Raw genomic sequence first — 27,352 nt, forward strand, 5'->3', positions numbered from 1 at the left:
CAGACACAAAAAGGGCAAAGGAGCTTATGCATCTCAAGTTCTTGCATGCTGCAAAGGAACATCCATGACACTCTGAGCCCTGGAAGCTCAGGGCTGTGAGAATGGCTCCTACAACTGAACCACACAAGTTGAGTGAGGACTCTTTATCAGCAGCTTGTTGTGGCAGTCTCTAAAGAAAGAAGCAGAAGTCATGACCAAAATACAGAATAATATTTCTGATTTTTAATTTTTGTTTTGTTTGCATTACTCTTAGATTTTTAAATACTATTTGAAACAGGTGCAGTGTCTACTATAAAGTACTAAGAAAAATTAGATTTTTATTAACTTTAGCAAAATAGCACAAAGTACATAACCCTGCTAAAGAGTCCTCTGATGGCTTCTTGGGCTGCCTTAGATCTCTCTGAATTTATCAGATCCAGAGAGGGAAAATAGGACATTGCCTGTTACACAGCCACCTACAGATCAATAGTACCATTAACAGATTGAACACAGAAGTAAAAACCACACAGAAAAGCTTTTAAACTAAAACATTCCCCACTAAAGAAATCTGTACCCATGGAAATCTGCACTACCTCAGATTCCTTATTACACTGTGTGTACAAATAAGAAACAACATGTGAATGATCTTGGTAGTGTTTTTTCAACACTTGTAAAACTCCAGATTTGGATCTACAGCTTGAAAAGCCCCTGACAGGCTCTGATTTGCTGCTCCATGCTCTGCATTGACCACATCAAGCAGGTGATTTTAAAATCCAGGCAGGAGAAGGGGGGGCAGGAAAAGATGCAAGACAACAGCAGTAAAATACAAAGGTCCATTCCCCCACCTTGTGGGTAACTACTGCAACAACAATTTACAGCAGCATCCCTTCATTTGCAACCCTGCCACACTCATTGTGCCACTCTGCACAGATTTCTGCTGTGCTGCAGTGAGTGTCCAGCTGTAAAACATCTTTGTGATTAACCCCAAGTTGTTTTATGTAATATGCTGTTTTATTTTTTAAATTTCACAGCAACTTAGAGAACGATGTTTATCAGCATCAGTTACTCAAGGTTACTGCACTCTGTTAAAGTGTGGAGAAGTTCCTAAAGAGTTAGCTGTTCAAAGATTCTCACTATACTAAACCTGCATTTTCTTTTTATTTGATTATAGCCCTTTGTGCTGCTTTTACTGACAATTAACCTGCAACAATTCTATGGGATCAGTTGCAGAAGTCTTTTTGGATTCCTTATGAGCTCCTTAGTGTAATGTCATTGATCTCGACAAGTCAACAGCAAATTTCTTTCCAGGAGGGAAAGGGAAAGCACAGCCAGAGGTGAAGATGACAAACACAAGAGGAAGCTTTCTAAGCACAACCCCAGCCCTCAATACATCAACTAAACCAAGGGCAGATTCAGGGCCACATTTATCAGTGCAGAGACTAGAGCTGTACAGCTCAGTGATTTAGCTACAAAGCTTTTATTCTGTGTGAGAGGAATGTATGTCACACCTGCTGGGGAGATGTTTCAAATCCCTGAAACTCACTCCATTATTTAATGCACAAACTGCTTCCCTACTTTTCAAGCCTTTTGTTTTGGACAAGTGCTTTGCAGGCTTGGACATCTTTACTGTGCCTCTGATAAACAGCAGAGTGTGAAAACAATGTGGACACAAACACAAGACCAGCAGTGGAATTTGAGTGTTGTCATTTCAGCAATAAAGTGCATTTTCAGTGCTCTATCTGCTGACTCCAGTCAAGTACCTGGGAATGGCTCTACCTCTCTGAATGAAATCCAAGGAAAAATTTCTTTTCCTTGTTAAGATCTAACAAAGTTACTGTTTCAATACTGTTCTTGGTCTTCACAACTAGCTATTTTCCCAATTACTGATGTAAAAGGAATTTGTGTCAGGATTCCAAATCAGGTTTTTAATCATTTGGTTTTACCTCAGAAGGCCAAGCCATCTCATAGATTTATCATTATCCTGCTTTCACCTTCCTCCACTCCTAACCTACCCTGTCAGTATTATGGGGTTCCTCCCATCCTCCTTGCTCCCCTGGCCTCTATGCCATCTAAAGATCAGGATAAACAATTAACCATCCCATTTTATAACAAATAATATAAAATGTTGTCAAACTAGAGGTTTACTTGTTGACTTACAGGAAGGGTGAAGACACAGTGAAGTGAATCAAGTTTGAAATCCACATGTTCCTTTCAATAGGTCAGTCTTTTCCTTTTAGGAGTTACTTCTGCTTTTATGTTTCAGCTTTTCTCCCTCAGACAACTGAGGTAACCAGATTAAGCTACCACCTTAATTGATGGCAAATATCTAGAAAAATCCAAACCAGAAGCAAATTGCAGCCCAGAGATAATAAATAGTAGGATCTGAAGATCTGTGTATTTGCCTCACTGTCACTTAGTGATTGTGCAAATAAGATCCATGATCCAAGGGGTGGAATTGCATTAGGATCATTAGTAAACTAAACAAATATTCACATACCTGGAACCAATTTTAATTAGATATCTATCTATGGTAAAACAACTTTCCCCCCCACTCTGATCTGTCCTTCTCCTGCTGCATGGCATCACAGGTTGAACTGGGAACTGCCTCTCCCTCCAAAGCATACCTTTGTCCAGGAAACCTTAATAAACAAGCTTAACAGCTTGTAAACAAAGCTTAATTGAAAAAGCTTTGATTTTTCCAATGAAACTTGAAGCTGTTTGTGTTGATTCTCAAATCCCTCCATTTGTTTCATATGATAAAACTCCTCTGGTCAGTCCACTGGGGCATCTATTCCAAATTAAGTCTTCACACTCAGGTTTGATGAAATGCAACTTTATAAACTGTTGAAAGAATTATTTTTTCAAACAGATGTTAGCTAGTTTCAAAAGGTTTCACAAGTCACTTTACACTTTTAAAGCTAAATCTTCTTAATTTTATTTTTAAATCTTCTGAGTGACCCAAGGTACCTTTATATAAATAATATTTGTTGCCAAGCATAGCCCAAGATTAGGATACACTACAACAAAAGCTTATTTACTGCCAGCTATGAAATAAGAACATTAGTACTTGGTTGTTAAGCTGAATTACTTATCCCCTCCTTCAACTTCACCATTTATTCCCATCAAAACTATTTATTCTCTTACTAGTAAACTACTCCCTATTCTGTGCCTATGAACAAACAATCTTCCAGGTTCTGCAAACTTTGAGAAAATGGTTAAATGTGATGGTGAGAGGTATGAGTTCTTTTGATGCATATACTTTATCACTGGAAACACAAATGGGTAATTTTAGGTAATTTTCCAAATTCTCCTGGGTAATTTTCTTTGGTGTTGGGGGGAGAGGGGGTATTTTAGATTTCCTGCTGTGACAGAATCCCAGCTCAGCAGGGCTTTGAAGGCATCTCCTGAGCCTGCACAGTGCAGGCCCAGAGGGTGCTGTCCAGGACCACGTGGCCTCAGGCTGCAATGACATCCCACAATCTGAGGGGTTTGAGAATGGTGTGATGCTATTTGTTTCTTGAAAATTCCACATAAGTACTTGTAAGTGGTTGGTTCATTGTAATTCTCTAGAATCACAATACAGAATTGCAGAGAATACACAATACAGAAATGCAGAGAATGACTGGCAGTACTCAATGAATACAGGGTCACTTTGAGAAGAAAAAGTCTAAATAAAAGCCATTAAAAATTATCATTGAAAGAGAGCCTAAAATCCCCTTGAACAGTGAACAGCAAAATGGACTAAGCTCATGTAAGAAATTAGAAAAGAAGCTGATTGCATTTTTAAAATACAACATATTTACTTGTCTCCAGACTGGGCAGAAACTCAAGGAAAAGTCTCAAAGTGAAATGCTCCTTAAAGCTCATGGTTAAGTGGAATTGGTAGCACTATCCTGGGAAGAAGCATACACAGTCATTATCTACTCCTGAAGTTCTGACATCATTCTCTCTTTTTGTAAAGAATTAAATGGCTGTAAAAATGTAAGCACAAGCATATTCATGTGTTTTCCAATGAAACAGCCTGACTGTATGATCATTTTGCTGCTACTGTCTTTTTAGAATGGTTACTGGGTCACAGACCTACACTGAGGGAGGCTGAACTGTTCTCTGCCTTGGGGACAACTGAGCATGCCAGGGCACAGAGGGCATGGCACAAAGCACTGAGCAAGCTTCACAGGGGTTTCAGGAGGCTACAGCTGGAGCAACAGCCTGAGAAACAGTCACAAGGACTCAACATTCACCCACACCTTGTGACAAAAACACTTTTGAAGAGCTGGAGAAACCTAGGATGAGCCAGAAAGCAAAGGAGTAACTGAAGCAAAGAAAGGACCCAGGTCTGACCTAAATGCTTGGAGTTGTAATTAACACTAATTTTACTGTCTTAATATTCAGTAAAAAATTGCCTTTGGGACAGCAAAAAGCTTCTGGGTGCTCACAGAAAGGAAAAAGTAGGAAGATGTCAACAGCTTGGCAATCTGGTGTGCTCAGTAATACTGAACAGCTCAACAGCTTCACAGAGGCATAAAATCTTCAAGGTATGGAAAAACATTCTGTTGCCAGATACTTAAAAAAACAAAACACAAAATAAACAACAAAACAAACCAAAAAACTCCCCACAACAACACCAAAATCTTTGAAAAATCTTTTCACTTGCACCTAGTTGAAATTCATCTCTCAAGACTGTCTGAAACACACTGTTACCCTGTTACCCCAACAGATCATACAAAAAGAATTTAATCCTGCACTTGTTCTTCTGCTGGGCACAGACAGAGATTAGACAAGAGCCTCTCCTTGGCCCTTATCTTCCTCAGCCAGCACTTCAAGAACATGCACCAGCTTAAGGAAAAGAACTGGCAGGGAACAGGAAAAGCAAGTTCCCAAAGTCAGAGAGCAAAGCTGAGGCAGAGTGAACAGCAGCTGCAGAGGGGGCAGCTATGCCAAAGGCCACTTTGAAAACAAAGCACAGCCAGGAGGAGACATGGTAAAGTGGAATGGAACACCAGAGGTAAGCCCAGGACAAGCACTGGAAACCTATTCATCCCAAACATCCATCTTCATTTAAGCAAGAAATGAATTCCTCTCTGATGTCCTCTTGGTCCAAGTGGTAAAGGAGGTCATTCATCACTCCAGCTGGAGGTCATCTACCAGCTCACATTCAGCTAGGAACCCAGACTGCAAAGATGTGCAGCTCAAAACAAAACCTAGCGCTTCTTCAGACTATTTGAAATGGAATTTTCTTCACTGAACCTAACCACATATAAAGTGAGCAAATGAAGTATCTCCTGTTTACAGTTCAAGGCAGAAAGTTTATCAAAACCATGAGGAAGTATACAAGGGCATCAAGCAGAAGGCTGGAGTCAGAAAGGTGTCTTCAGAACTGCTCTAAGCTCCAATTCACCTAAAAGCAGGCACGTGATACTGTCTGAGGATGCACCAAGCAGACTGAAGTGAGATCTATTTTCAAGTATGAATTAAGAGGCAGTACTCATACAACTGTCCCTCAATGTCAGAACACAAGATGCAGCAAGTGCTGAGCTGTAGAAAGCTCTTTTGCAGCACCTTTGTATTCTGATGGTTTTCTCACAGTGTCAGTGACATGAGGCAAACCAAAGCACTCTTCTTTGAGAAGAAACAAAACTTTAAATCATAGCACAAATACTTGCATATAAAAATTTATTGTCTTTTTTTTTAAACATGAACTTGATATACATACAAGCTGGACAGCTATTTTATTTATTGTTGAGCAGAGTTTTCTAGAAAACAGGTGATAGCAAGAATTAAAGCTGTACCACATTTTTCCCTTGTAGCAAAGTGGATTAATAGCCATGTGCATATAACAACAATCAAATCATGTGTGCAATGCTCTCTACAAGTTCTGTGTTTGGCAGCATACAAATATCTTAAACTTTCTAACTTTGGTGAGCTCATAGGTACAGGTAAAGAGTGCATTTATACAATGCACCAACCCTTAAATGTAGAGTTTAAAAATGCAGGCCTGGTGCACTCTATGGATCTGTAGAAAAATACTGTCATTTTAGTTCATCAAGTTTGTATCTACAGCTGTTATCTAGCACAAAAGAGAAGGAAGAAATAGAACATATTGTTTCCAAGAAAAGGAAATGAGGAAGGTCACATTTTCATGAGTTTTTGCAAGGACACTGATTTTCTGATCTGACAGCAACAGCTCCCAGGTCACTGATCACTGAACTCAAACCTGTTCACTCCTCTAGTCCTGTCTCAGTCACCTATGGATGGGCCTCCTGGTAAGAATGGAACTTGTCTCAAGGAAGTTCATGGGGTTATTCATTCCAGGCATACAATCTGTGTTTAACTGTTGGGTTAAACTGAATGCTGACAGCCTTCAGGAAGAGCAACTGCAACAAAAAGGTTGCATCAGAAGTGAGTTCTAACTCAGTGAGATGGCATTCTTCCAGTGGAGTAACTGCACACTGAAATATGGAGAGCTAATTTCTTAAATCAAGTTTTTGACATACAGTGCTAAACCCAGTGTGCTGCTCCTCCTGGAGAATTCTTTAGGCTACTGTGACACAACCAAAACCATACAAAAGGCACATGACAGGTGAATAATATTTCCCATTTTTAAAGTGCAGATTTTCATTTACAATGTGACAACATTTCAAAGTAAACATTTCCAGACAACAATAACCTATTTCTTTCATATATAGAAATTATTACATTGCTTCAATGCAGTATTTTCTAATACTAAACATTCAGAGATGAAATTATATTAGCTAAATTGTGTGGAATCATTTAAGGAGAATGTTGTCTAAAATAGAGTTCTTAATTTGTTTCAATCACTAACAGAAGTGCTTCATCTGAAAAAACACCACAACCACAACCACTGGTCTGTAAACCATAACCTCAGAATGCAAATAAGGTAACCACTTCATTTTAGAATCTCTGACATTAAAAGGGCAGAAAATAAAATTTCAGAGTGGGAAAACATTTTATCAAAAAGTGGAATTTTTAAACTGAAATGCATATTTTAGAAACCCATTCCTTCCAAATGATGCATAACCTCTAAAACTGAAGTGTTGATGGCTGCTAACTTTGAAAGAAGACCTCAGGTATTTTAGTTTTACTTTTTGCCCCATGTTTCCATGTTGCTTCTAATCAATTTTAGGGAGAAAATTGCATACCAAGTGTCAAACCTGACAAATCCTGCCCTATCAAGACAGCATTTAAGGTTTTCTCCACTGCAAAGATGCTCTCTTCACCAGCTTCTCCTGTTTTCGTGTTGCCAGGGCTTCCTGAATGGCACCACAAACCCTCTGCAAAACAACACAGTGAGAGCAAACAACAATGAAAGCAGGTAGCACTTTTCTTCCACAAGATGCTACTAAAACATAATTCAACAAAGATGTAAACCCACACACACACAGGCTGGTCTGATTTTGGTACTTAGCTCCTGATTCATATGCACAATATTCAAGTGATGAACAGGAACAGAAATCCACAAAAAGGAAATGGGCAGTGTTGCAGGTGAGAGCAGAAAAATAAATGTTTAATGTCTAGATACCAGCATAAACATTAGCAAAGCAAAATGCACTTAGGAAATAATCCCAAAAAAGGTAATTAAACACAAGGAAGTCTCCTTCTAGTATGACCTGTGTGTTCTGTGCTCCAGCTTTGGCCATGCCACTAAGACACAGAGAAACTAAAAGGATTTCAATTACTTAATGCCAAGTGTGATTTGGACAGCATGGAAGAGAAAGCTGAAGGAGCATTTTTAGACAAGACACAGTGAAGAACTAAGATAGACTCCTCCAGTATATAAAGTGTTTCAAAATTACAGCAATTTTTTTCCTTCCCAGTCTAACCCATTATTTTAGGAGGCTCAATCAATTTAATAGCAGCAATTTGGCCCTGGTTCTGATTCCATCTGCTGACTTGCCATTTACTGCAGCTACAATTTCAAGCATGCTCCCAAGACACTGTGGACCTAATTGGTTCACATTTGGTATCAGAACATCTCCTCTCTCATCACCTGGTACACTACAGTCACACACATGGTTTCCTAGGTAAATTTTTCTATTCTTGAAGTACCCTGGAATTTCCCCAAATTGATGAATCACCTTAGGTAAGCTACCTACAAGATCCAACCATCCACAGAACAAAGGCTCACCAAATACTCCAGCCTCCCTGGCACTAACAGGAACAAACATTTAGAGATAAATGGTAGAAAAAATACGTGTGGGGAGGGAGGAGGGAGGAATCTGAATAAGCCTGTGCATACAAGGTCCACTTGTGCTGGCTTAGGTGATCTTGAAATAATGAGGAGCTATGTGGAATCCTACAGACTACAGGGAATTTAATACAACCTACTACTTTAGATATTGGAATTATTTTCCTTTAATGAGCTTTAACATACAAACCCTAAGACTATGTAGCTTCAACATTAAATTATTATTGCATAAACTCTCTTGAATGCTTTGGACTATCTGATCTCATCATACTCTTGGTAAAACACATTTTTCAACACAAATTTATGGTAAATGGTCCTCAGGCACAGCAGCCTATTCTCTAACAAGTCTCTGGACATTACCATCTTTTTACATGCTTAGTTTCAACAACAGTTAAGAATATCATAAGAAAAGAAGATTAAATTTAAAAAAAAATATATATACCCTTGCTGTAGCTTCATCCCAAAGCTGAACATTCTTTACACATTCATGACCTGTACTGTCCTTTCTTTGGAACATCTTTTGTTCCTCCTGCAGAAGGGAACAAAAACATGCTTCAGATGACTCACAAAACAAGAATGCAGAATCTCATACATAAATGGTTTGAATGCCAACTTCAGGTGAGATTATTTCAACATGGTCTCTGTCCAACCCAACTGTAATACTTTCAAGAAACTTTCAGTAAATCCTGTCACACAGTCTCTAAGTTAGCAGTTAGAATCATAAATAAGCTAAAAGCATGTATGGACCTCTAGTGAGTATTAAACAGAAGAAAATTTACATGCTATTCTTACCCAAACAGTAATTTTTAAAATATTTGCTTCATATGAGGGATAACGTATGAATTCTTCAAATAAGTAATCCCACTCTGTTGTTAAATGGCCCAAGATTTCCACTTCTTTCACATATATCACTCTCCTGTTCAAGAAAAAAAAAGTGTTTTTACTCAATTTCTCCCTGGGACTAGAACTTTGCTAGAAAAACTAAACAAAATGAAAGCATTTGTTTAAGAAGGCATCTTCTGTGCAGATTACAAGTATCCACTCAGCCACCCTGCACACATATTTCCTTCATACATTCTGAGACAATCACTTGGTTTTTAAAAGCCACAGATGATCCAAGACATCACACACCATGAGCAGGCCAAGGGCTGGGCTAAGGAGAGAACTGCACATTTAGCTGAGGCTGCAAACAACTCAACTGCCCCATTATCATCCATGGCCTTGAAATCTCGTCCATCTGCAGCCTGAAATCTGAGCTGGGCTGGTCATTATTAAAAAAACCCCACTGGGAAACCTCCATGGTCTTACTATGGATGAGCCTCTCTCACACATTCAGGCAAGGTACAAACTGGTGACCTGTGGGATGTGGAGATCATAATCCTTTTCATTATCTAAGCATATTTAGAAAGTTTTGAGTCCTCAAACTTGGGACTGCCGACATCTCGAATTCTAAAACTTGTCAGATGACTTAAATAATTTTCATACTGGTACAAAGACCTAAGACTTCATTTCGAATATTCTTTAATTAACAAGATTATAAACATGTATTACCAAACTGTTAGCTTGACTGCAAACACTTATAAGAAGCTAATTTGAAAAATCAGAAATGAAGAGGGAAAAAAGACTATTTCCCCCCACTAAGATGAAAGGATCACTGATCTCAGAGTAAACCATCTTCCCAAATTAGTATCCAGCTCTGACATCACAACTAAATCACATTCTCCATTAAGGAAACAAAATAAAATATTAAAAAACAAAAGAAGAAAACAGAGAAGGAAAATAGATTGGCAGAGAAGAGCAATCAGTTTAGACTTAGCCAGATATTTAATCCCCAAGTTGAAATCATGTCAAGCCCTTAGAAAGCATTCAAAATTCAATACCTGTTGGTAACAATAAGATTTGCTCTTCTGCCTCTTGGAATTGCACAGTGGTATCGATAAACCTCTTTTTCCAACTTCCTGATGTGCAACTTCTGAAACAGAAACAGAAAATAATTATGGGGCTGAACAGAAACAAACAAAAAACCCAAACCAAAACAAAAAAAATCAAATGGAAAAAAAACCAAAACACTAAAGACCAAAAACCACAAATTGGTGTCTTGAATTCAAAAGCCTTGTGAAAAGTTACCTCATTGTTAGTTCTTTAAAGGGAGGTTCTCACAGTGCTCTCAGTCCTGAAGCTGAGTCACTGATCCATTCCACTCAAAGGTAGAACACTGACACTGCTGTATCAGACTATTTCTTCAGCTTTGATTTCCTTTCTGTGCTAGCAATAGTTTAATAATGTTCATTCTCTACAGCCCACGCTGCAGGCTTCATTCAAGAGTGAAAACCCTGCAAAGGTCATGCATTTTTATAAGGCACATGACTCAGACCCTCAGAAAGAAACTCTCAAGATACAAATTCTCAATGCACCTCAAAATCAGGCCTCTGAACTGAGCAGATATGACCATTCAACAATACCCAAAACACAAAGGTGTGTGAAAGTGCAGATTAAATCACTCATCACGTTCTGATTAGACAACCACAACTCAAGTGACAACCTAAAAACACAGAGAAAGTTTTGAAATAAAGTACTCAAGGATAGGATCCTATGATACTCCTAGGATTTTTTGGCAATTATTCATTGAGGTTTTTTTCAGATTTCCCATTCTGTACACACTCTTTGACTACAGTAAAATGTTTCCTAGAGCATGTCACCAGGATTACAATATTCCATCAACCACACAGAAAGCACAGAGTACAGGCTCACAGTCACCCCAACATCAAGCTCCCAATAACACTGGATTGAAGACAAGCAGGACTCAGAGTGATACCTGAACATGTTAGGGGAAAGGAATACACATCAAAACATCATGCAGGAAAAATAAAAGTATGAAATTAATAACATGCTACCAGTGGGAACCTAGCCTCAAAGTGGGTATGAGAACAAATCTATATCAACTACTGGTTTTCCTAATATGCAGTAAGCCTTTCTTTAAAGACACTTATAAATAGTGGTTAATTAGCAAAAATGAGTAAGACAATTATATAAGTATAAAGTCAATGTATACTGACTTTAGTCAATACCCTCCAAGGTATTGACAAAAGTCAAGAGTACCCTGCAGGTCAATACAAGCACCTTTTTTATAATATAAATTGTTTTAAGGAAAAATGGGCAGCTCCTGTGTAGAAACATGGGGAAACATAAGGAAGAATGCCTGGATGCAGAATGCAAATACTTCAGATCAACTTTTAGCAAATGGGTGCCCCAGAATTGGTTTGATATTCTTCAGAGCAAAGTAGGATGACTTCCAGTTCATTTTACAGCTGTTACTGTGGAATTCAGCCTCTACAACAGTAAATCCTCAAGGTCTCACTCCTCAAGTTTCTCACAAACTAGTAACAATAACCTAAAGAGGAAGGACTAAGAATTCAGTAGGTTTTTAGTTACTTCTTGTAAATTGTCATTTCGTTTTTATTTCCTTAGATGGACCCAAAAACCAATGAGATGACAATAGAGGCTGCACTTGACTCCACATTTGGCTGTCTGTGATTAACAGGTTTTATTCTATGCAGTTTCAGTAACCAAAATTGAAAGATCAGCTTACATAGGAATCAATTAAAAGAACGTTTGATTTTTTTTTTTATTTGCATTTTATTTTCATATATTCAAAAGTTCAACAAATATCTTTAAGCATCATCATACATCACAACTGACTCCAAAAAATCCTTTAATCTCAAAAGTGGATGAATATTCAAGAGCTGAAATCAACAGCATAGTGTTTTCCTAGACTTGCTCTCTAGTGATGTTGTGTTTTGAAATGCATTTTAATCCAGCATTTTTCAGTAAGCAAAACCATAGGGTCAACCAACATTTTCTATAAAAAATATCCCTTTCTGACCATCTTAAAAATTTCTGAAACTGTACAGTGTACATATGAAAGGAAAAAAAGATGCCAGAAAAACTGCTTATCTCAAAGCCTCTTCAAAACATTAGAAGAAACATGGCAGCATGTGACTAAAATGAAAATATGAACTTACATTTTATACCTGAACCTTAGCTGTTTCAAAAACAAGTAAAAAATTGAAGAAATAGAAAACCCATCACCATGTGAGGACTGTAATTCAAAGGCTGCAATCCACATTCTGAATCCTTTTGTTGAATATGAAGAAATTAGACATGCCACATATTTAAATAGATTTATTCATAAGCATATTTCTCTATTCAAACTCAAAGCTTTGGAGAGAAAGCCTGTTTCTCATAACTTGAGAAACAATCCCAATAGCATTTTTAGATTTTACATGCAATATGTTACCAAAGTAAGAGCTCCCACTGAGGCCTGTGCCTAAAAGATGCAGTATTTGTGAGCTATTCTCAATACACCTGATAGATGCCAGCACAATGGTGGTGGCATTATGTAAAAAGGAGGTTGCACTTGATGTAAATTACTCCATGATCTGCAGACTCTTCAAATTTAGACATCTTAATCAAAAGCTGTCATTTTAATGAGCATACTACAGCACTTTGAAGAAGTTAACTCATTCTTATTTTACATGGAAATGAAAGAACCAATGCAGATTTACACAGCAGAACAGTGAGTCAAGCAGAAATAGAATCTGCAGTTTCCAGCACAGTCTATGCTCTGCCACACAACACTGTCTCACCACCCTGCCTCAATTATTCATGAGGTGTTCTGCATTCTTTATAAAGCTCCATGCTTTAACTGGGATGTGAAACAAAGTAATGCCACAGGCATTGAATAATGCATGAGTGACATCATGGCAGCCCTGAGGAGCTGGGCCCCACAGCGCTGCCAGCACAGGCACAGCCCCACCACACCAAAGGCTCCCAGCACCTGCTCCTGCAAAACTCGGCTCCAGCACTGCTCACACCATGACTAGAACTCTTGAGAAGTGATTCCTTGGAAAACAATTCTGCTAGAGCTGCCCTACTGCCCTGGGAGCTCTGCTGTGCATTGATGAGTAACAAAGCGCACAGAGCGCTGCCCAGGCTGGCCGTGAGCTGAGGCACAGCCTGCCCACAGCACAGCTCACTCCCAGCTTGGGGACTCGCTGAGCACATCCTGCCCAGCCCTCAGACATCACAGCCAGCGCTGCTGGGACAAGGAACTGCAGGAACAACTTTACACAACTCAGCTCATCTACTTCACCCTCAGTTTGCACCAAAACCCTCATTCTCCTCTGGAATACTCACTCATCTACTTCACCCTCAGTTTGCACCAAAACCCTCATTCTCCTCTGGAATACTCACTCATCTACTTCACCCTCAGTTTGCACCAAAACCCTCATTCTCCCCTGGAATAAGGATCTTTTCTTTTAAAACCTGCATGTTTGCTCCTCTAGGACAAGCCCTAATACCTGCATTTCACACAAAAGTAATTAAGTAAAACATTTTTCCATCCAATCACTGGATGGTACTGAGGCATCTGATCCTTAAGGTAACCTTACAAGCTTTCCACCCTGTGAGTTTATATTTATTTTAAAGGGACATATGCATTGAATGTAGTTAAAGCAGTTGAGAAGCTGTGGGTCCTGGTTGAACTACTTGCAATATAGGATCAAAACTGGATCCAAAAATATCTATTGTGATTAAACTTGTAAATGCACATAGGACTTTCTGACTCATTTTTTTCATTAAATATCCAATTTCATGTAAGGACACTGCCCTGTTTTGCTTTACATTGCTTGCTAGCTTACATTAGCAAACAAAGCCTTCCCAACACTGACCTCTAGCATGAAAACCAAGAACAGTTAATTAAACCTCTCCTGTATTCCATTAAGTGACTCGTTGAAAGAAACCAACTGTATTTAGTGAACTGTACAGAGGATCTATTCCTGGTTTGTATCCCGTTCCAATCTACACATCTTAAGAAAAATACAAATACCAGATGTGGAACAACTGCATAATATCAAATTTTCTGTGTTGATTGTGCCACCTCTTGCTTTTTGCCAGATGTAAAAAACATAGGACCAAAAAAAAAAAAAAAAACACCAAAAAACAACTCAAGAATAAAAAATTTGGCCTGCTTAGTATATCACAATTTAATGTCATTTAATCATCTAAAAAAATTCACTAAATGTTCTTTTGAATAATTTTAAATTGACCATTACATTCTAAAAGGCATTACCAGCAAAATGTTTCCGTTCAACATTTTTTCCCATACAATAGGCAAAAAATTTGTTCTGACAACAGCTTAAGCTTGGCTTGCTAATTTCTAAGATGTATTAGTAATGATGTTTATGGCATTGCTTAGTATAGAAATGCATATATACTTATTTATATATGTGTGTGTGTGTAAATTCCTGTTAACAGCTGAAAGTTTATACTTATTTTTTATGTTGAAGAGCAAAGCCCCTGAAGATTCTGTGAATAAAAGCCAGAGTCAACTAAGCTAGCTGTATGTTTAACTGAGCAAATTCCCAAAGAACCAGCAGCAGTAACTTGAAGGCAGAGTGGGTCAGTAGGTGTGTAGCTGTCAGGGCTATGGCACAGCACAGAAACCACAAGTACAGGTTTTCTCAGCACTTTTTATAAAACTTGAAATTACAAGCATTTTCCCAGAAGTAAATTCCATTCTCTATCACTATTTTAAATTTTACTCAAGATCTGCTCTGCCCTACCTCTAGGAGAGCACCAATAAATAAATAATTTCAGGATCTAACCTACCGTGATCCTTTTTTCCAAGCGCCTTCTGTTGTTGCCATTCATAAGGAGCTAAGCATCCTCAGAAAAATAAATATACAGGAAACAAACCCTCCCTGCCTCTCCCATCTAATCTTACTGAAGATGGTTATTCAAGTTTGTTTTCTGAGCCTGGACAACATCAAACACTGTTTTATTCAACTGCTACACAGAAAAGATTGAGAAGGGGAGAGGACATGGTAAATGCAATCATGCCCTTTATCTAAATACTTAAGGCAGATGAAAAACTGTGAGAGAAACAGACAAGAAATATGGAAAATGTTTACTCCATTATTCCAGTTCTTGCTGCATGCCAGGAGAGAAGGAGAAAGAAAAGAAATGTTAGAAACAGAACAGGGAATAAGGATTAAAAGACCATGTACAAGCAACTAGCAAATATCCAAAATGTTAATGCAGACAGTTATTTTACTCCAACTTTTTAGCAACAGCGTAAAGCAAAAATCAGCATTTAAATGAGCATTTAAAGATAAGTATTAAGAACACAAAGTCTAAAATACAAATTAACCAGACTCTGACTATCAAGAACTTGAAAACTCATGTTGTTCATTTCCCATATGTTAGGCACATCCACATGAGAAAGCAGGCTAAATGTCCACACAGTGCCTGTAGCTATGACAGATTGCCATTATGAACAACATAAGGAAAAACCAAACAGCACTATTATGAAAATTCATGCAGTTTTTTAATTGCTGATACAACCAAACAATTCAAGGTCTATTGATTAGTCTGTAAACCAACCTTAGCTTTGTTATAAAGACAAAAATCTGGATCTATCAAAATGGGGGGGGTTTACATCTTTAAATCTTAATCCTTATAATTTTTAATCCTACTACCTCCTTCCAGAGTATGAGAAGTGAACATATCATGGAGAAGACCAGAGAACAGCAATGCTGTTCTGGCTCCAAGCACTGGGCCTTCCCTGCTATCCAGGCTTGCTTTAACTATGCTGGGGCAAATTTTTACTTCAGATAATGACTGCTACAGATTGATTGCAACTTAATCCTTTATGGAACCCTAACTGTGTTTACAAGGCAAAACATACCTCAAATAAATCATAGCCCTCAGCTTCCACCCTGTTGTAGGGCCGGATGATGCCATCCTCACGGATGAGGCGTGGGGGACGGAGATTTGACACCTCTTCAGTTGATTCTGCCACCCTGCCACAGACAGAGCAACATGATTCTGCTAAGCTTAATACAAGTCTGAGTTTCACCAGTACATCTTTAGAAGTCAGCCTTTCACTTGCCACACATCCCACTTACACATCCTGGGTACCCTGCAGATGTAAATAGTAAGACACACTGCTAATAATATATCAAAAGTAGCACTTGTCAATTAAACAGCTACAGAATATGCTGGAGAAGTTGATTCCCAAATGCAGATAAGTTACTAAGGGCTCTCAAGTTTATTAACACACTATCCAAAGGTCCCATTAAAACACAAGAAGGCACTGCTAACCAAATTTCAGACTGGGAAGTTTTACTCTGAAAATTTCAGTGGACTGTTTTTCACAGTCAATTGAACAGTTGTTTCTCCTCAGTGGAAGGAGCAAAATGAAAAAATGGATTAGTTACTGTCTGCCTGAACTAGCACAGTGATTAGTTACTGTCTACCTGAACTACCACAGAGCAGCACGTTCTCCGAAGCAGCAATTTCCTCATCATCATAAAACAGATTTGTTACAGGCTACTGGACATTCCTCACATAGCATCCTGATTTTTGTATTTAGCAAATAGTTGTGTGGCACTGGAGCATTTTACCACCTGGTATCCACCATTGGAGGAGAACTTCCTCCTGCACTGTACCTTTGAATTCCCTGGAAGGTGCTGCTTGCCATGTCCACAATGCCTCCCGTCGGGCGGGCCACCACTCCTACAAGCCCCTTTCCAATGCCTTTAAAGAATCCAGCTGCACCTTCTTTTTTAGCCCCTTGAAAAGAATAGAAACAGAAAAATAAATGTTTTTATGACCTACTTCATCACAGAATTAAACCATTATTGCTACAGGGGAGCTGTTTTGTACTGGAAACAGCCCACAGGCAGTGATTGCATAGAGTGCTATTGTACAAAGAGCTGGAAAGTCACCCACTGCCTCCTGGTCTGCTCAGACACATCACTGCTCACTTAACACCTTACCAGCCTCTGAAGGGCCCAGAACTGAGATGTTACCAAGATTCTCCTGCTCACACTTCCCATCTGGACAATAGGCCAATAGACGAGTGTTTATAGGTTGACAGTAATAACAAAATGTTCTGAAGATACTAAGATGCACAAGTATGATAGAAGTTAACTATTTCCATCTCAAAATTACATAGTTCTGCTGATATATAACCATGGGAGAACCAAAGGAGTGTTCAGAAAGCAGGTGTGGCCACCCACCTAAGAGACAAGGACTACATATCTAAGAACCACAAAAAGCTGTAAAACACCACACAGTTACAGCTGACTCCCAACATTTAAATCACTGCCACTTGAAGATTAATAAGAGGCATTTTATCCTGGATATTTTTGATCATCTATCATTTTCATGAAGTAACAGGAACAAATACTGACTTCAGGCATAAAACCAAATTTGTTTTTTAAGATTTCTCTGACCTTTGGAGCCCCAAAAAACTTTTTCAGCTGGTGATTTTTACTTTATTATTTTTACTATCTTTATTCTGGCTTAAGACAATGAATTGGGTACTACAGCAGGCCTAACAAAGTAAATCACAGAGATAACCTATTCTTAACCATACAAATGTTTAAAAGGTGGTAAAGCCAACAACAGATATAAAGACAATTGAGGAAAGCATGATGTAAATTCACATTTGAATAAGAAATATAAAAATTTTGCTATGCCTTAGCATCACCATACTTGGTTGCTATTTCTTAACATTACAAAATAAATTGTCAAGTATTGAGAAACCACTTAAGCAGTGCAATGCAGCCTTTGTGCTTACCTTCTACTGGTTTAGTGATGATGCCTGTCACACCTCCAACAACACCCTAAAACAAAGATAATTAAGTTCCCAATGAGAAACTGAAATGCTGCCAGTCCAACTGGGTAACCTGTTATCTCACATCCTTATTTTAATACTTTGTAATGTAAAGTTCGGTATCAGAAACACTGTTTGGCTAGGGGATTTGGCTTTGTTTTTTCTCTTAATATTTTTAAGAAAACTGTAACCGAGGCAAAGACTTGAAAGACAGAATTGACTGCAAGGTCAGGTACGGGCCTGTCACAGCACGTGTCACACTCGAGATGGCCATGATGCACAGAGTATCACCACACAATTTCAGAAAGCTTCAACCCAAAGACTAACACCATGGCACTGCACAAGGCTGCCAGCATCTGCTCCTCTTGCTCTTCAGCCCAACCTTTTACAGCTTCATGCTGATGCATTGCCCCTGGGTGCCCTCTGCTCCCTTTGGTGCTTGCTCAGTGCCCCTGGGCACTCCATGGCTCTTTGATGTCACCTGCTTCTCACAGCTGTAGCCCATTCCCAATTCCCACAACCTGTGCACCTACAAGGGCCCAGTTACCTTAATTACCTAACACATTTCCTGAATATGAGTAACTATTTATTGATACAATACACAGAAGAAATTGGTGTTATTTTCCGTTCAAATCCTAACTCCACTTCCTCAGGTGACCAGAAACATGACCTCAAACACCACAGCTGATGCACTACACTGAGTCTCCTATAAACCCACTGCCTGTTTGTCTCTTCTGTTTAGTTAATGAACCAACAAAAAAGATCTCAAACTTCCTGCAGGTGAAACAAGCTGGCACATGAAACCCTCATCCCCAAACCTTACCCTTAACAGGCCTTTCCCTCCTTTGGCCAGGCTCTCCCCAAAGTCCTTTGGCTGCCGACCCATCTCCTCTCTCCTTTTCTGCTGAAATTCTTCATCCAGAGTGATGGCAGCCAAGCCTTTGCCAACAGTGCCAGTGATCCTGGACACCATCCCTGCTGCCCCACCTGAGGGAACAGGGCACAAAGCAGAAGTTACTGTGCTTTCACAGCTGAACAGCAGACAACACACAGCCAGCAAGTTCCTAGCAATTTCCCTTCATATTCAGTTTAGATATGATGAATTCACACAGAGCCATGTTATCCATGAGAAGAGTCCAGAATCTGGTCTGATATCCATACATACAGCAACAGGGAACATTTATAGCACTTTACTACATGCTACATAGCATAATGAATGAAACAATGTTTTCTCTAATTATTGTCAAGACACAGCTAAATAAAAATCTAAAGTAATTGTAACAGAACACTTCTCAGGCTTCTCCAGACATTTTAGAACCATCAAAATTATGCTTCTTATTTATTCAGAGCATGTTACTAATTTAGTTATATATGCAATGTTTCTCACATTGGTTGCTCAGTCTACAAACAGATATTCAGATGGTCTCAGGTAAATTATGTGTGAATGATCCGTACCACAAACACTGGCAACAGTATGACAACCTTAAATACTCACTAGAAAAATAATGTGGGAATTCATCAAAAAAGAACACTATTGTACATACCCACTGTGTGCCCAAGAAGACTTCTAACACCAATTACAAAGCCTTCAGCAAATTCCTCAGGTCCTTGAACAGCACCCTAAAAATGAAACTTATTAGGAATAGCAGAAAACCACACAATGATGCATCTGTTTCAAGAAAAACTAGCAATTCCTTTACGTTGATGCAAGGCCATCTGAATAGGTTAATCCTTTGAAATTCACATTAAAAAATTACTGCTGCCTGCCTGTTCAGAGTGTGGAGCACAGTGACAATTAACAATAACCCAGCAGTACATTCAAACAGCCCTTTATAAAGGCACAGTTAAACAATCAGGAACTCCTACCTGGAATGGCTCATAGAAGAAAGCTTCAACTCCCTCAGACAGCCCTCTGATCAAACCAAATGGATTTCCAAGAACATCTAATCCAAGTACAAGAACATACATCTGTTTCAGGAACTAAATGATGAGAGGGAAGAAAAAAGGCAAACAACAAAAGCAGTGTTATGAGCTGTTGTCACACACATCAGAACCCCAGTCTGGTTCATTTTTTAATTTACTACCCAGGTAAGGTATTAGAGTGCCTAACCAAGTGTTTGGTGAAGAAAAATAAAATTTTCTTTAAGACATACTCAAAATTTTACACAAAGTCTTGACTAAATAAGCTTACTTGTTCACTGTAATGTCTAATAACTCTCATCCTCAGTTGATCTCTCTTGTAGAACTGGTATTTAATTTCAAAGAAAGCAAGTCTGAAAGACAGTAATCATACATTAGTTAAGGATACCCTTCTTCATTCAAATACTTCTCTGCTTTCTTTCAGAGAATCCTGAAGACTATTGCCTTAAAAAGGATCCCAAAGCCCATCTTCTCTCCATTCCTCCCTTTCCCCTAACACTGTATAAATTTACACCAGTCAGTCAGTAAAGTTTACCATAGATCCAATTATTAAGCATACAGCAGTCAAAGTGTTAAACAAAAAAACCCAAACAAACAACCCCAACCAATGGAATTAGCTTACTTGAAAATAACATCATCCACATCTGTTAGAGTAGCTCCAATACTTTTCAACAGCAAATTCAGAGAATGGATGGCTATCATTTCTTCCCCCTTATCTGATGCTTCTCCACCAGAAGCCAGGGACAAACTCAAATGTAACTGTCAAGGCAGAATTAGGAAAACAAGACAAATCAAGACCAAAGGAAAGCCAAACCAGAGCAAGTCATGTGGTGCACATGTAAACAAATCAGTGATGAAAGCTGAGGAAAGCTATCATTAAATCTACTGATGACTTTTCTTCCCTTGCTCCAAAAAAAATCTATCTGCTTTAAGAGAGAGATATGAAGATAATCCCATTAAAGTGTATTTTAATACCACTTATGATACATTATCCAGTATTTTATCTGGCTTTCAGCATTATTATACCCACTGATTCTCCCCACTTAGTTATGGTTAAAGGTCTGTTTGTACTCATGGGCAACAGAGAAAGTTTTTCAACAAAGTATTAAATTCTTGAGAATGTAAAATCCCCTAGGGATTTACTGTAATGAATTAATTGGATGCTTTATTAACCAATAATCTCTCTATTGCATACCTTAATTGGAGAAATATGGAAATGTTCAAAGAAGCTGAGCATTGACACATCTGTTAGGGAAGACTCCATCAGCTCAGTGTTAAGTGCATCCACATCTTGCTGAATTAATTTAGACTGGTTTCAATATTAAAAAAAATGAAGTTAATCTCATCCATATATGTAATACAATTAATCAGATTATACCTAAATGTGTTTTTATATATATATAAATAAACAGTAGAAAAAATAATCATAGTTAAGTACAGTTAACTAGCTACTTAAATATGAGTGTACTAATGAATCCAGAGATAGCAAAAAAACCCCCAAACAACCCATAACAGACATAAAATTTCTGGGTGATTTTTCCATTTTTTCCTATATTAATTTTCACTTAAATTCCTCAATCACTTATGGTCCCATTCCAGCCAAAGTCCGTTTCTCTCATACATTACCCTTTGTCTTTCAGCTTCTGGGTCTGTGGATGGAGTGAAGAGTTCACTAAGTGCTCCCAAAAATCCTTGATCAATTTTCAGTGCCATTTCCTGGATAAGAACCATGAAGTACCTAAAATGGGAAAGAAAGTGTATACCTGTATAAAATTAACTTAAATATTACATGCTTAGTCTACACAAGTGAAGCCTTGCTGTGCAATGTCACATATTAGGATTTACAATCCACAATATCAACTCTCAGTTTAGAGTCAGAAGTGCTAACTGGCCAGCACTGCACAGCAAACAGACACACACCTCTGATACTGTAGTACAAGAAGAAAATAATTCTGATTACTGAAGAATTTGTGTGACAGTCCCTTCATATGGTCAGTCCTTATTTTCTAAAATTAAATTCCTTTTTGAATGATGTTTTCTTATTGGAGATATTTAAAAACTCAATCTGAAGTCAAGAGTGGTTTAGATAGGAGAACAAACTTAAGAACAAAGTTCCCTTCTAAAATATATTACATCTCTAAAATTAAATTACAATTCACTGTTACACTCACTTGAATTGCAGGACCTGGCTGTATTCATTGAATCTAGTGATGATGCTGATGTCAATGAAGGGTTTTGGTTCTAAAGAGAAAAAAACACTTAAAAATAAATGGCCAAGCTCCTACTTTCAAGGCTGAATAAATCTGATATTACTACAGGCTTTCTCTTACCTGAATCCAAAGCAATGGACTTGGGAGGGGCTACAGGGTGAAATACAACAGGAAACATCGATCCTGGTAATTGATTATCCACCTAAAAAATTAATGCATAATTACAGGAATGTTTTAGTGACACGATAATCAAACAGTTCTCATTTCAGAAGGTTTGAGTAACTTGTTTATAAATTGTGTTCAAGAGGAATGCCCCACTTATTAGGGTGGAAGGAGGAAAAAGCAAAAGGATTACTCCGATATCACTGTGGAATGTTACTCATTCAGTCATAAAAGGTCAGATGGTTCCAAGTGCTGCACAAGGGATGCTCAGAGAGGTTCACACCCACAAAGACTCCCTTACAAGGTCTGCAGCTGATGGAAAACATTGTATAGTGAAAACCACCTTCAGGCAAAAGAAAAAACAAAATGAAAGCTAAAAGGAAAGAGCAAACTTCCCACCAGCTGGTGAGAAAAAGCACCAGGGTCCCCAGTGAAGGGCAGCAAATGGAGATGAAGATGGCAATGATGATGACTCAACATCATCTCCCTCTAGCACTGAACAGCTCTTGCCAGTACCTGCTAAAGTGCTCTACTGGCAAATTTAGCAACACCATTAGTACTGACAGGACTATGCTGATCTGCTGCAAGTGTTGCACATGAATTCAGTGTTAATATTACATGTAGATACATTACTGCATGCTATTTTAGCATATTTAAATGCCTGTTCTCTACTTCCCATTAGACAGGCAGCTTTTGTACTAAAGGCCTCTAAACTCCTAGATGTATTCTGTAGAATAATGTTAAACTTCAGTGTAAAAACTACAGTAAAGTTTTGGAAAAGGTTGAGATCTGTTTTAAAACACCAAAACACAGCTCTCTGAGGTTTTAAAACACCAAAACACAGCTCTTTAGAAATAAACTCTCCACCATAGCACCCTGCTGTACACTAGCACACAGTTTTGTGGAATTCTTTCCACACTACTTCAAAATCCTGGGATGACAATTCTGCAATACTTTTCCATCACAGCACCCCTGCTACTCTGATGTAGAGAGACAGGCACCACATGCATATGATTTGGTGATACTTCTTTGTGGCATTCACATTCTCTGAAAAAATTCCTTCACCCAGGGCTTTTCTCCTGGGAAGCTGAAAGGCAGCAAGAGAGGCCTCAAAGAAAAGGAAAACAATTCTCATCTCATTGGCTTCTCCTGTGCTGGTCTGGAATGTGTTTGGAGATTGTTTACCCACAGGTGATTGTTTCATTGGTTTCTGCTGTGAGTTGTTTTCACTCTTTGGCCAATTGAGGCCAAGCTGTGTCAGGAGCCTGGAGAATAATGAAAACCCTAAATTTTCATTCTTCTCTTTTTAGCATTCTGTAAGTATCCTTTGTGTATTCTTTAGTATAGTGTAGTATTCTTTATAATGATACAGTATAATAAAGTAATAAATACTACACTATTCTTTATAGTGTAGTATTCTTTATAATGATACAGTATAATAAAGTAATAAATACTACACTATTCTTTATAGTGTAGTATTCTTTATAATGATACAGTATAATAAAGTAATAAATGAGCCTTCTGAGAACAAGCAGTCAGATGCATCATTTCCTGACTTCGTCTGGGCATCCCTGATTTTTCAATGCATCTTCACATAAATGAATGAAATCAAAAGCTTCATATGTCTGTCTAGTTTCAAAACCAGATGAGATGTTAAAACATTAAACTGCAGGTACCTGCAGCCAGTAGAGCTGAGCCCGTAGGCTCCTCTGGTGAGGTGACTGCTTGAATTCAACCTGAATTCCTGACAGGAAGTTACGGCGGATGCTGCATCTGACTGGGAGACGCATTTCCATTGGAGACTTGCTAAAATTCACCTGCCAATATAAGGAAGCAGAGCTAAGACACAGTTTCATTTGGGAAACAATAAAATGGTACATTACTAGTTGACAAACTAGCAAATAAACCTTGTGGTTTTCCTTATTATCAGATCACAAGGCCACTGAGTTTCTCCATCCAATTAACTGCATGGAAAGCAGTGAAAACCACCAGTTAGTCTGACAAGGCCATCACATTGCAGCTTTAGTTGGCCCAAGCAGGAACCTCTGTGTCATCTAAGCAGCTATTTCTTCATAAGTTATATCTTACACTGGCATAATTAAAGATATTTATATGCAGCTGACTATTTTCCCAACTGATGTTTTCCGCCTGATCCTGAAACCTTTAAGTTATGAGAAGCAGAAGTATAAAGGTCCCCTTTATTGAGAGTGAAATGCAATGAGCTACAGATAAAAGATTTGATACTATGTGCTATAAATGCACTACTGCAATGGCCAAAATTCAAGTTTTCAAAGAGCTGAGGGTATATACATGTTTTTAAAATGAAAGGATAATATAGGAAACAAGCCTGACTATGGTACTATAAAATGGTTGTATTGGACTTAGCCATTTGAATACCCTCTTTATGCATGGAATACAGGGATGTATAATTAATGTCTGAACCAGCTCAGGTAAGTGGATTAATTTCCAGAGTCCTTGAACACTGAAGACTCCTTTACCATATCAAGTAATGAGGACTGCACCTTATTAAGAAGCTAAAACCAAAATTTCTGCAAAGAATTTAGGGTATATACTGCAAATATAGGTTTACAACTAACATGCAGACACTGAACAATCTTTTCTACCACATAAAAGAAAAATCCTTTGAAATTCTTATTTCATAACACAAGCCTGGATAATACCTCAGTGCTGCCTCAGTATCACCACAAGACAGAAACATTCTACTGTGTAAAATGTGTAACTATTTAAATAAAAGTCTTGCCTCTTGTTTCTGTTTCTCTTCACACAGCATCTATCCCAACTTAGCAAACCAGAAATCTGTTTTAACTGTTGCACTTGCTCTGCAAGCATTTAAACACTAAAACTCAATACCTACCTCAGTATTGCTGTCCAGTTTATGCCAACCAGGACCTTGGAAAGCACTCTTGGAGAGATACTTTTGATATGCTTGTTCCAATAGGTTTATTTGCTTTTGATTAAATGGTTTCCACTTTTGCCTTGGTTTCTGTTCCCAAACAACATCGGAACTGCAAGACAAACAACAAAGTTAAAAATTTTAGAGTACTTATACTTTTCTTATGCATGCAAACCATGTAAAATGTATTTTTCTAATTTCTCAGGCACAAAAAACCCTATTATGTCTTTTTGAAATGTAAGCTAAAAATGGAGGCAGTTAAATCCTGTTGGTTCTAATTCCACAATAGGAGTAAATGCAAAACTTAATTTTAATTAAAAAGGCTTCACTTAAATTAACTTGAAACATATCCCCTTCAACTCTATTGCTAAAATTATAATACACTGCCAATTTTGATTATTCAAAGGAACATTTACACTTCCATAGGCAGTACCTAGTAATTCCTATGTAAGAGATTTCCTTTTTATTTTCATTGTTAACTAGAGAAAGTCCAAGACTATGGATTGACAAGTTTATTTCTTGATCAGGTTGCTCCAGCTCCTCTGCTTGTCGTGCTTTGGAAACCAGAGCCACATCGTCTGTGAAAAGCAGCACTCGCTGCCGTCCATCCAGGAAAGACACCCAGTGAATTTGAGTGTTGGCATTGTAAGGGAACTGGCCACAGTCATCCTGTATCAGGGGGAAAAAAAGCATATTATATGAGGAATTCCCTGATGTTGCTCTATGTTAATAAGCAAGTTTACAGACTAACATAAACCAGAACTCAGTATTTTTCCTGTTTGTTCAGTTTACTGCATTGTTCTGACTTCGTTGCACCTTGGTTTCACCTTTCCTAACACTGGAAAGAGGCTGAGGTTGGGATATTTTTTCCCCACTTTTGTAAACTAAACATTCCAGCAATATCTGTGGTTTAGAATAATATTGGAAACCATTAGGGAACAAAGGCCTTCAGAGCAAAGCAAAAGGCTTGGAATCTTAGTAATGGCAGAAGAAGGCAATAAATCATATACCATGAAACAGTAAAACCAGACAATTACTAAGATCTCTGCTTTTCAAAAGCACATACTCCTGATTTTTGATTTGTAAGGCAAAACTGAGATAATTAAAGCCCTTTACTCAAAAGCCCTAAAGAATCATGAATGCCACCACAATTATATGGTAAGGAAATGGGTTTTAAACTAAAACCATTTCTAAATCTGAAAAATTTGACCCAAGGAAGTGCTTATACAGTAAAGCACCCTGTAACTGGTTCTGAGTTCAGGTGTGTGAAATTAATCCCATTTCCAGTACAACTGAAACTGAAATTTGCTTTCCTATCCCTTCTTTTAGCTAGCAATATTTTTCAGTTTTGTTAACTCTGTGTTACTCAACAGAAAAACCAAACCACCTCTGAAGAATTCATTGTGGTGTAAGGTGCAAGTGGGCAGCTAATTAAAGACAGACACAGTGGACTATCAAAACATCTAAAATCTTGCTTCTTGATGGTAGCTATAAGTCTCCTACAGGATGACAGAGAGGCAAAGTTACTGATAAAGCTTTCTCCCAGATAGTTTTAATTTTGAAATAGTCCTAAATTGGTTCAGCATTTCCTTCTCCCCTCAGAAAATTTACCTTAAGTAGGTCATGTTCACCAAAACATTGAGAGTAGCTCCAAGTCAATTTTCTCGGTTTGGTTGGATCTGTCCAGGCAAAGAGGCATACTTGCCTTGGTTTCAACTCCATTTCCTCCTGTAATCCACTGCAGGTTAAAAGAAAAGGAGAAAATGACAGCACTGACTGGTTAAAAGCACTGATGGAAGTGGTGTAAGCAAACCCCAGTGCTAACTACTCCAGCAGTGAGGCATGAAGGGCCCAAGCCATTCACCCCAGACAGGTCCAGCTGCAGGGATATCAGCTCTTGGTGATACCCATGTGATATCTTGGTGATGTTTAACCAGGATACCACCCCTGGTTAAACTAGCAATGGTGACTTGCTCCTTGCACATACCTCTGTTTATATCTGAGGGAGTCCCATGGAGTGTGGTTCACAATCAGAGCTGGGGCAGCTCCCTCATGGTAATCTGTGAAGCTGATCACAGTAGAATGCTCTGAGACATTCACATCTACCAGCAAGCCCCCATTCTGGAGAGGAAGTTAGACAAAGCCCAACATTAATTCAAGTTAGAATTATGAAAAACATTATATCCAAAGACTTTACTGAACATGGTACCTTTATAAACACATTCCCTAACGCTAAGCTAGGGTGAGTTCTGAAATTATAATATTCTTCATTTGAATCA

The 27,352-nt window shown here is 38.3% G+C and overlaps 1 protein-coding gene across 2 annotated transcripts in view; it reads right to left on the minus strand.

The window, feature by feature from the left end:
- Window positions 1–5,635: 5,635 nt before the first annotated feature.
- VPS13C (vacuolar protein sorting 13 homolog C) overlaps window positions 5,636–27,352 on the minus strand; it is a 76,990-nt gene continuing 55,273 nt past the window's right edge. For both annotated transcript variants that reach the window (XM_066558852.1, XM_066558851.1), the window contains 21 exons: window positions 27,061–27,194; window positions 26,685–26,811; window positions 25,507–25,742; window positions 25,035–25,185; window positions 23,836–23,976; window positions 22,118–22,199; window positions 21,959–22,028; window positions 21,414–21,525; window positions 20,983–21,096; window positions 20,410–20,546; window positions 20,059–20,140; window positions 19,734–19,847; window positions 19,412–19,487; window positions 18,691–18,854; window positions 17,832–17,877; window positions 16,696–16,819; window positions 15,933–16,047; window positions 10,066–10,157; window positions 8,978–9,101; window positions 8,628–8,714; window positions 5,636–7,271 (listed from right to left, as the gene is read on the minus strand). In XM_066558852.1, the coding sequence (XP_066414949.1) occupies window positions 7,182–7,271; window positions 8,628–8,714; window positions 8,978–9,101; window positions 10,066–10,157; window positions 15,933–16,047; window positions 16,696–16,819; window positions 17,832–17,877; window positions 18,691–18,854; window positions 19,412–19,487; window positions 19,734–19,847; window positions 20,059–20,140; window positions 20,410–20,546; window positions 20,983–21,096; window positions 21,414–21,525; window positions 21,959–22,028; window positions 22,118–22,199; window positions 23,836–23,976; window positions 25,035–25,185; window positions 25,507–25,742; window positions 26,685–26,811; window positions 27,061–27,194 (2,418 nt within the window). In that variant the 3' untranslated portion in view covers window positions 5,636–7,181. The remainder of the gene's footprint in view (window positions 7,272–8,627; window positions 8,715–8,977; window positions 9,102–10,065; window positions 10,158–15,932; window positions 16,048–16,695; window positions 16,820–17,831; window positions 17,878–18,690; window positions 18,855–19,411; window positions 19,488–19,733; window positions 19,848–20,058; window positions 20,141–20,409; window positions 20,547–20,982; window positions 21,097–21,413; window positions 21,526–21,958; window positions 22,029–22,117; window positions 22,200–23,835; window positions 23,977–25,034; window positions 25,186–25,506; window positions 25,743–26,684; window positions 26,812–27,060; window positions 27,195–27,352) is intronic.

The sequence above is a fragment of the Molothrus aeneus genome, chromosome 13 (genome assembly GCF_037042795.1).
Source record: "Molothrus aeneus isolate 106 chromosome 13, BPBGC_Maene_1.0, whole genome shotgun sequence".
Lineage (NCBI taxonomy): Eukaryota > Metazoa > Chordata > Aves > Passeriformes > Icteridae > Molothrus > Molothrus aeneus.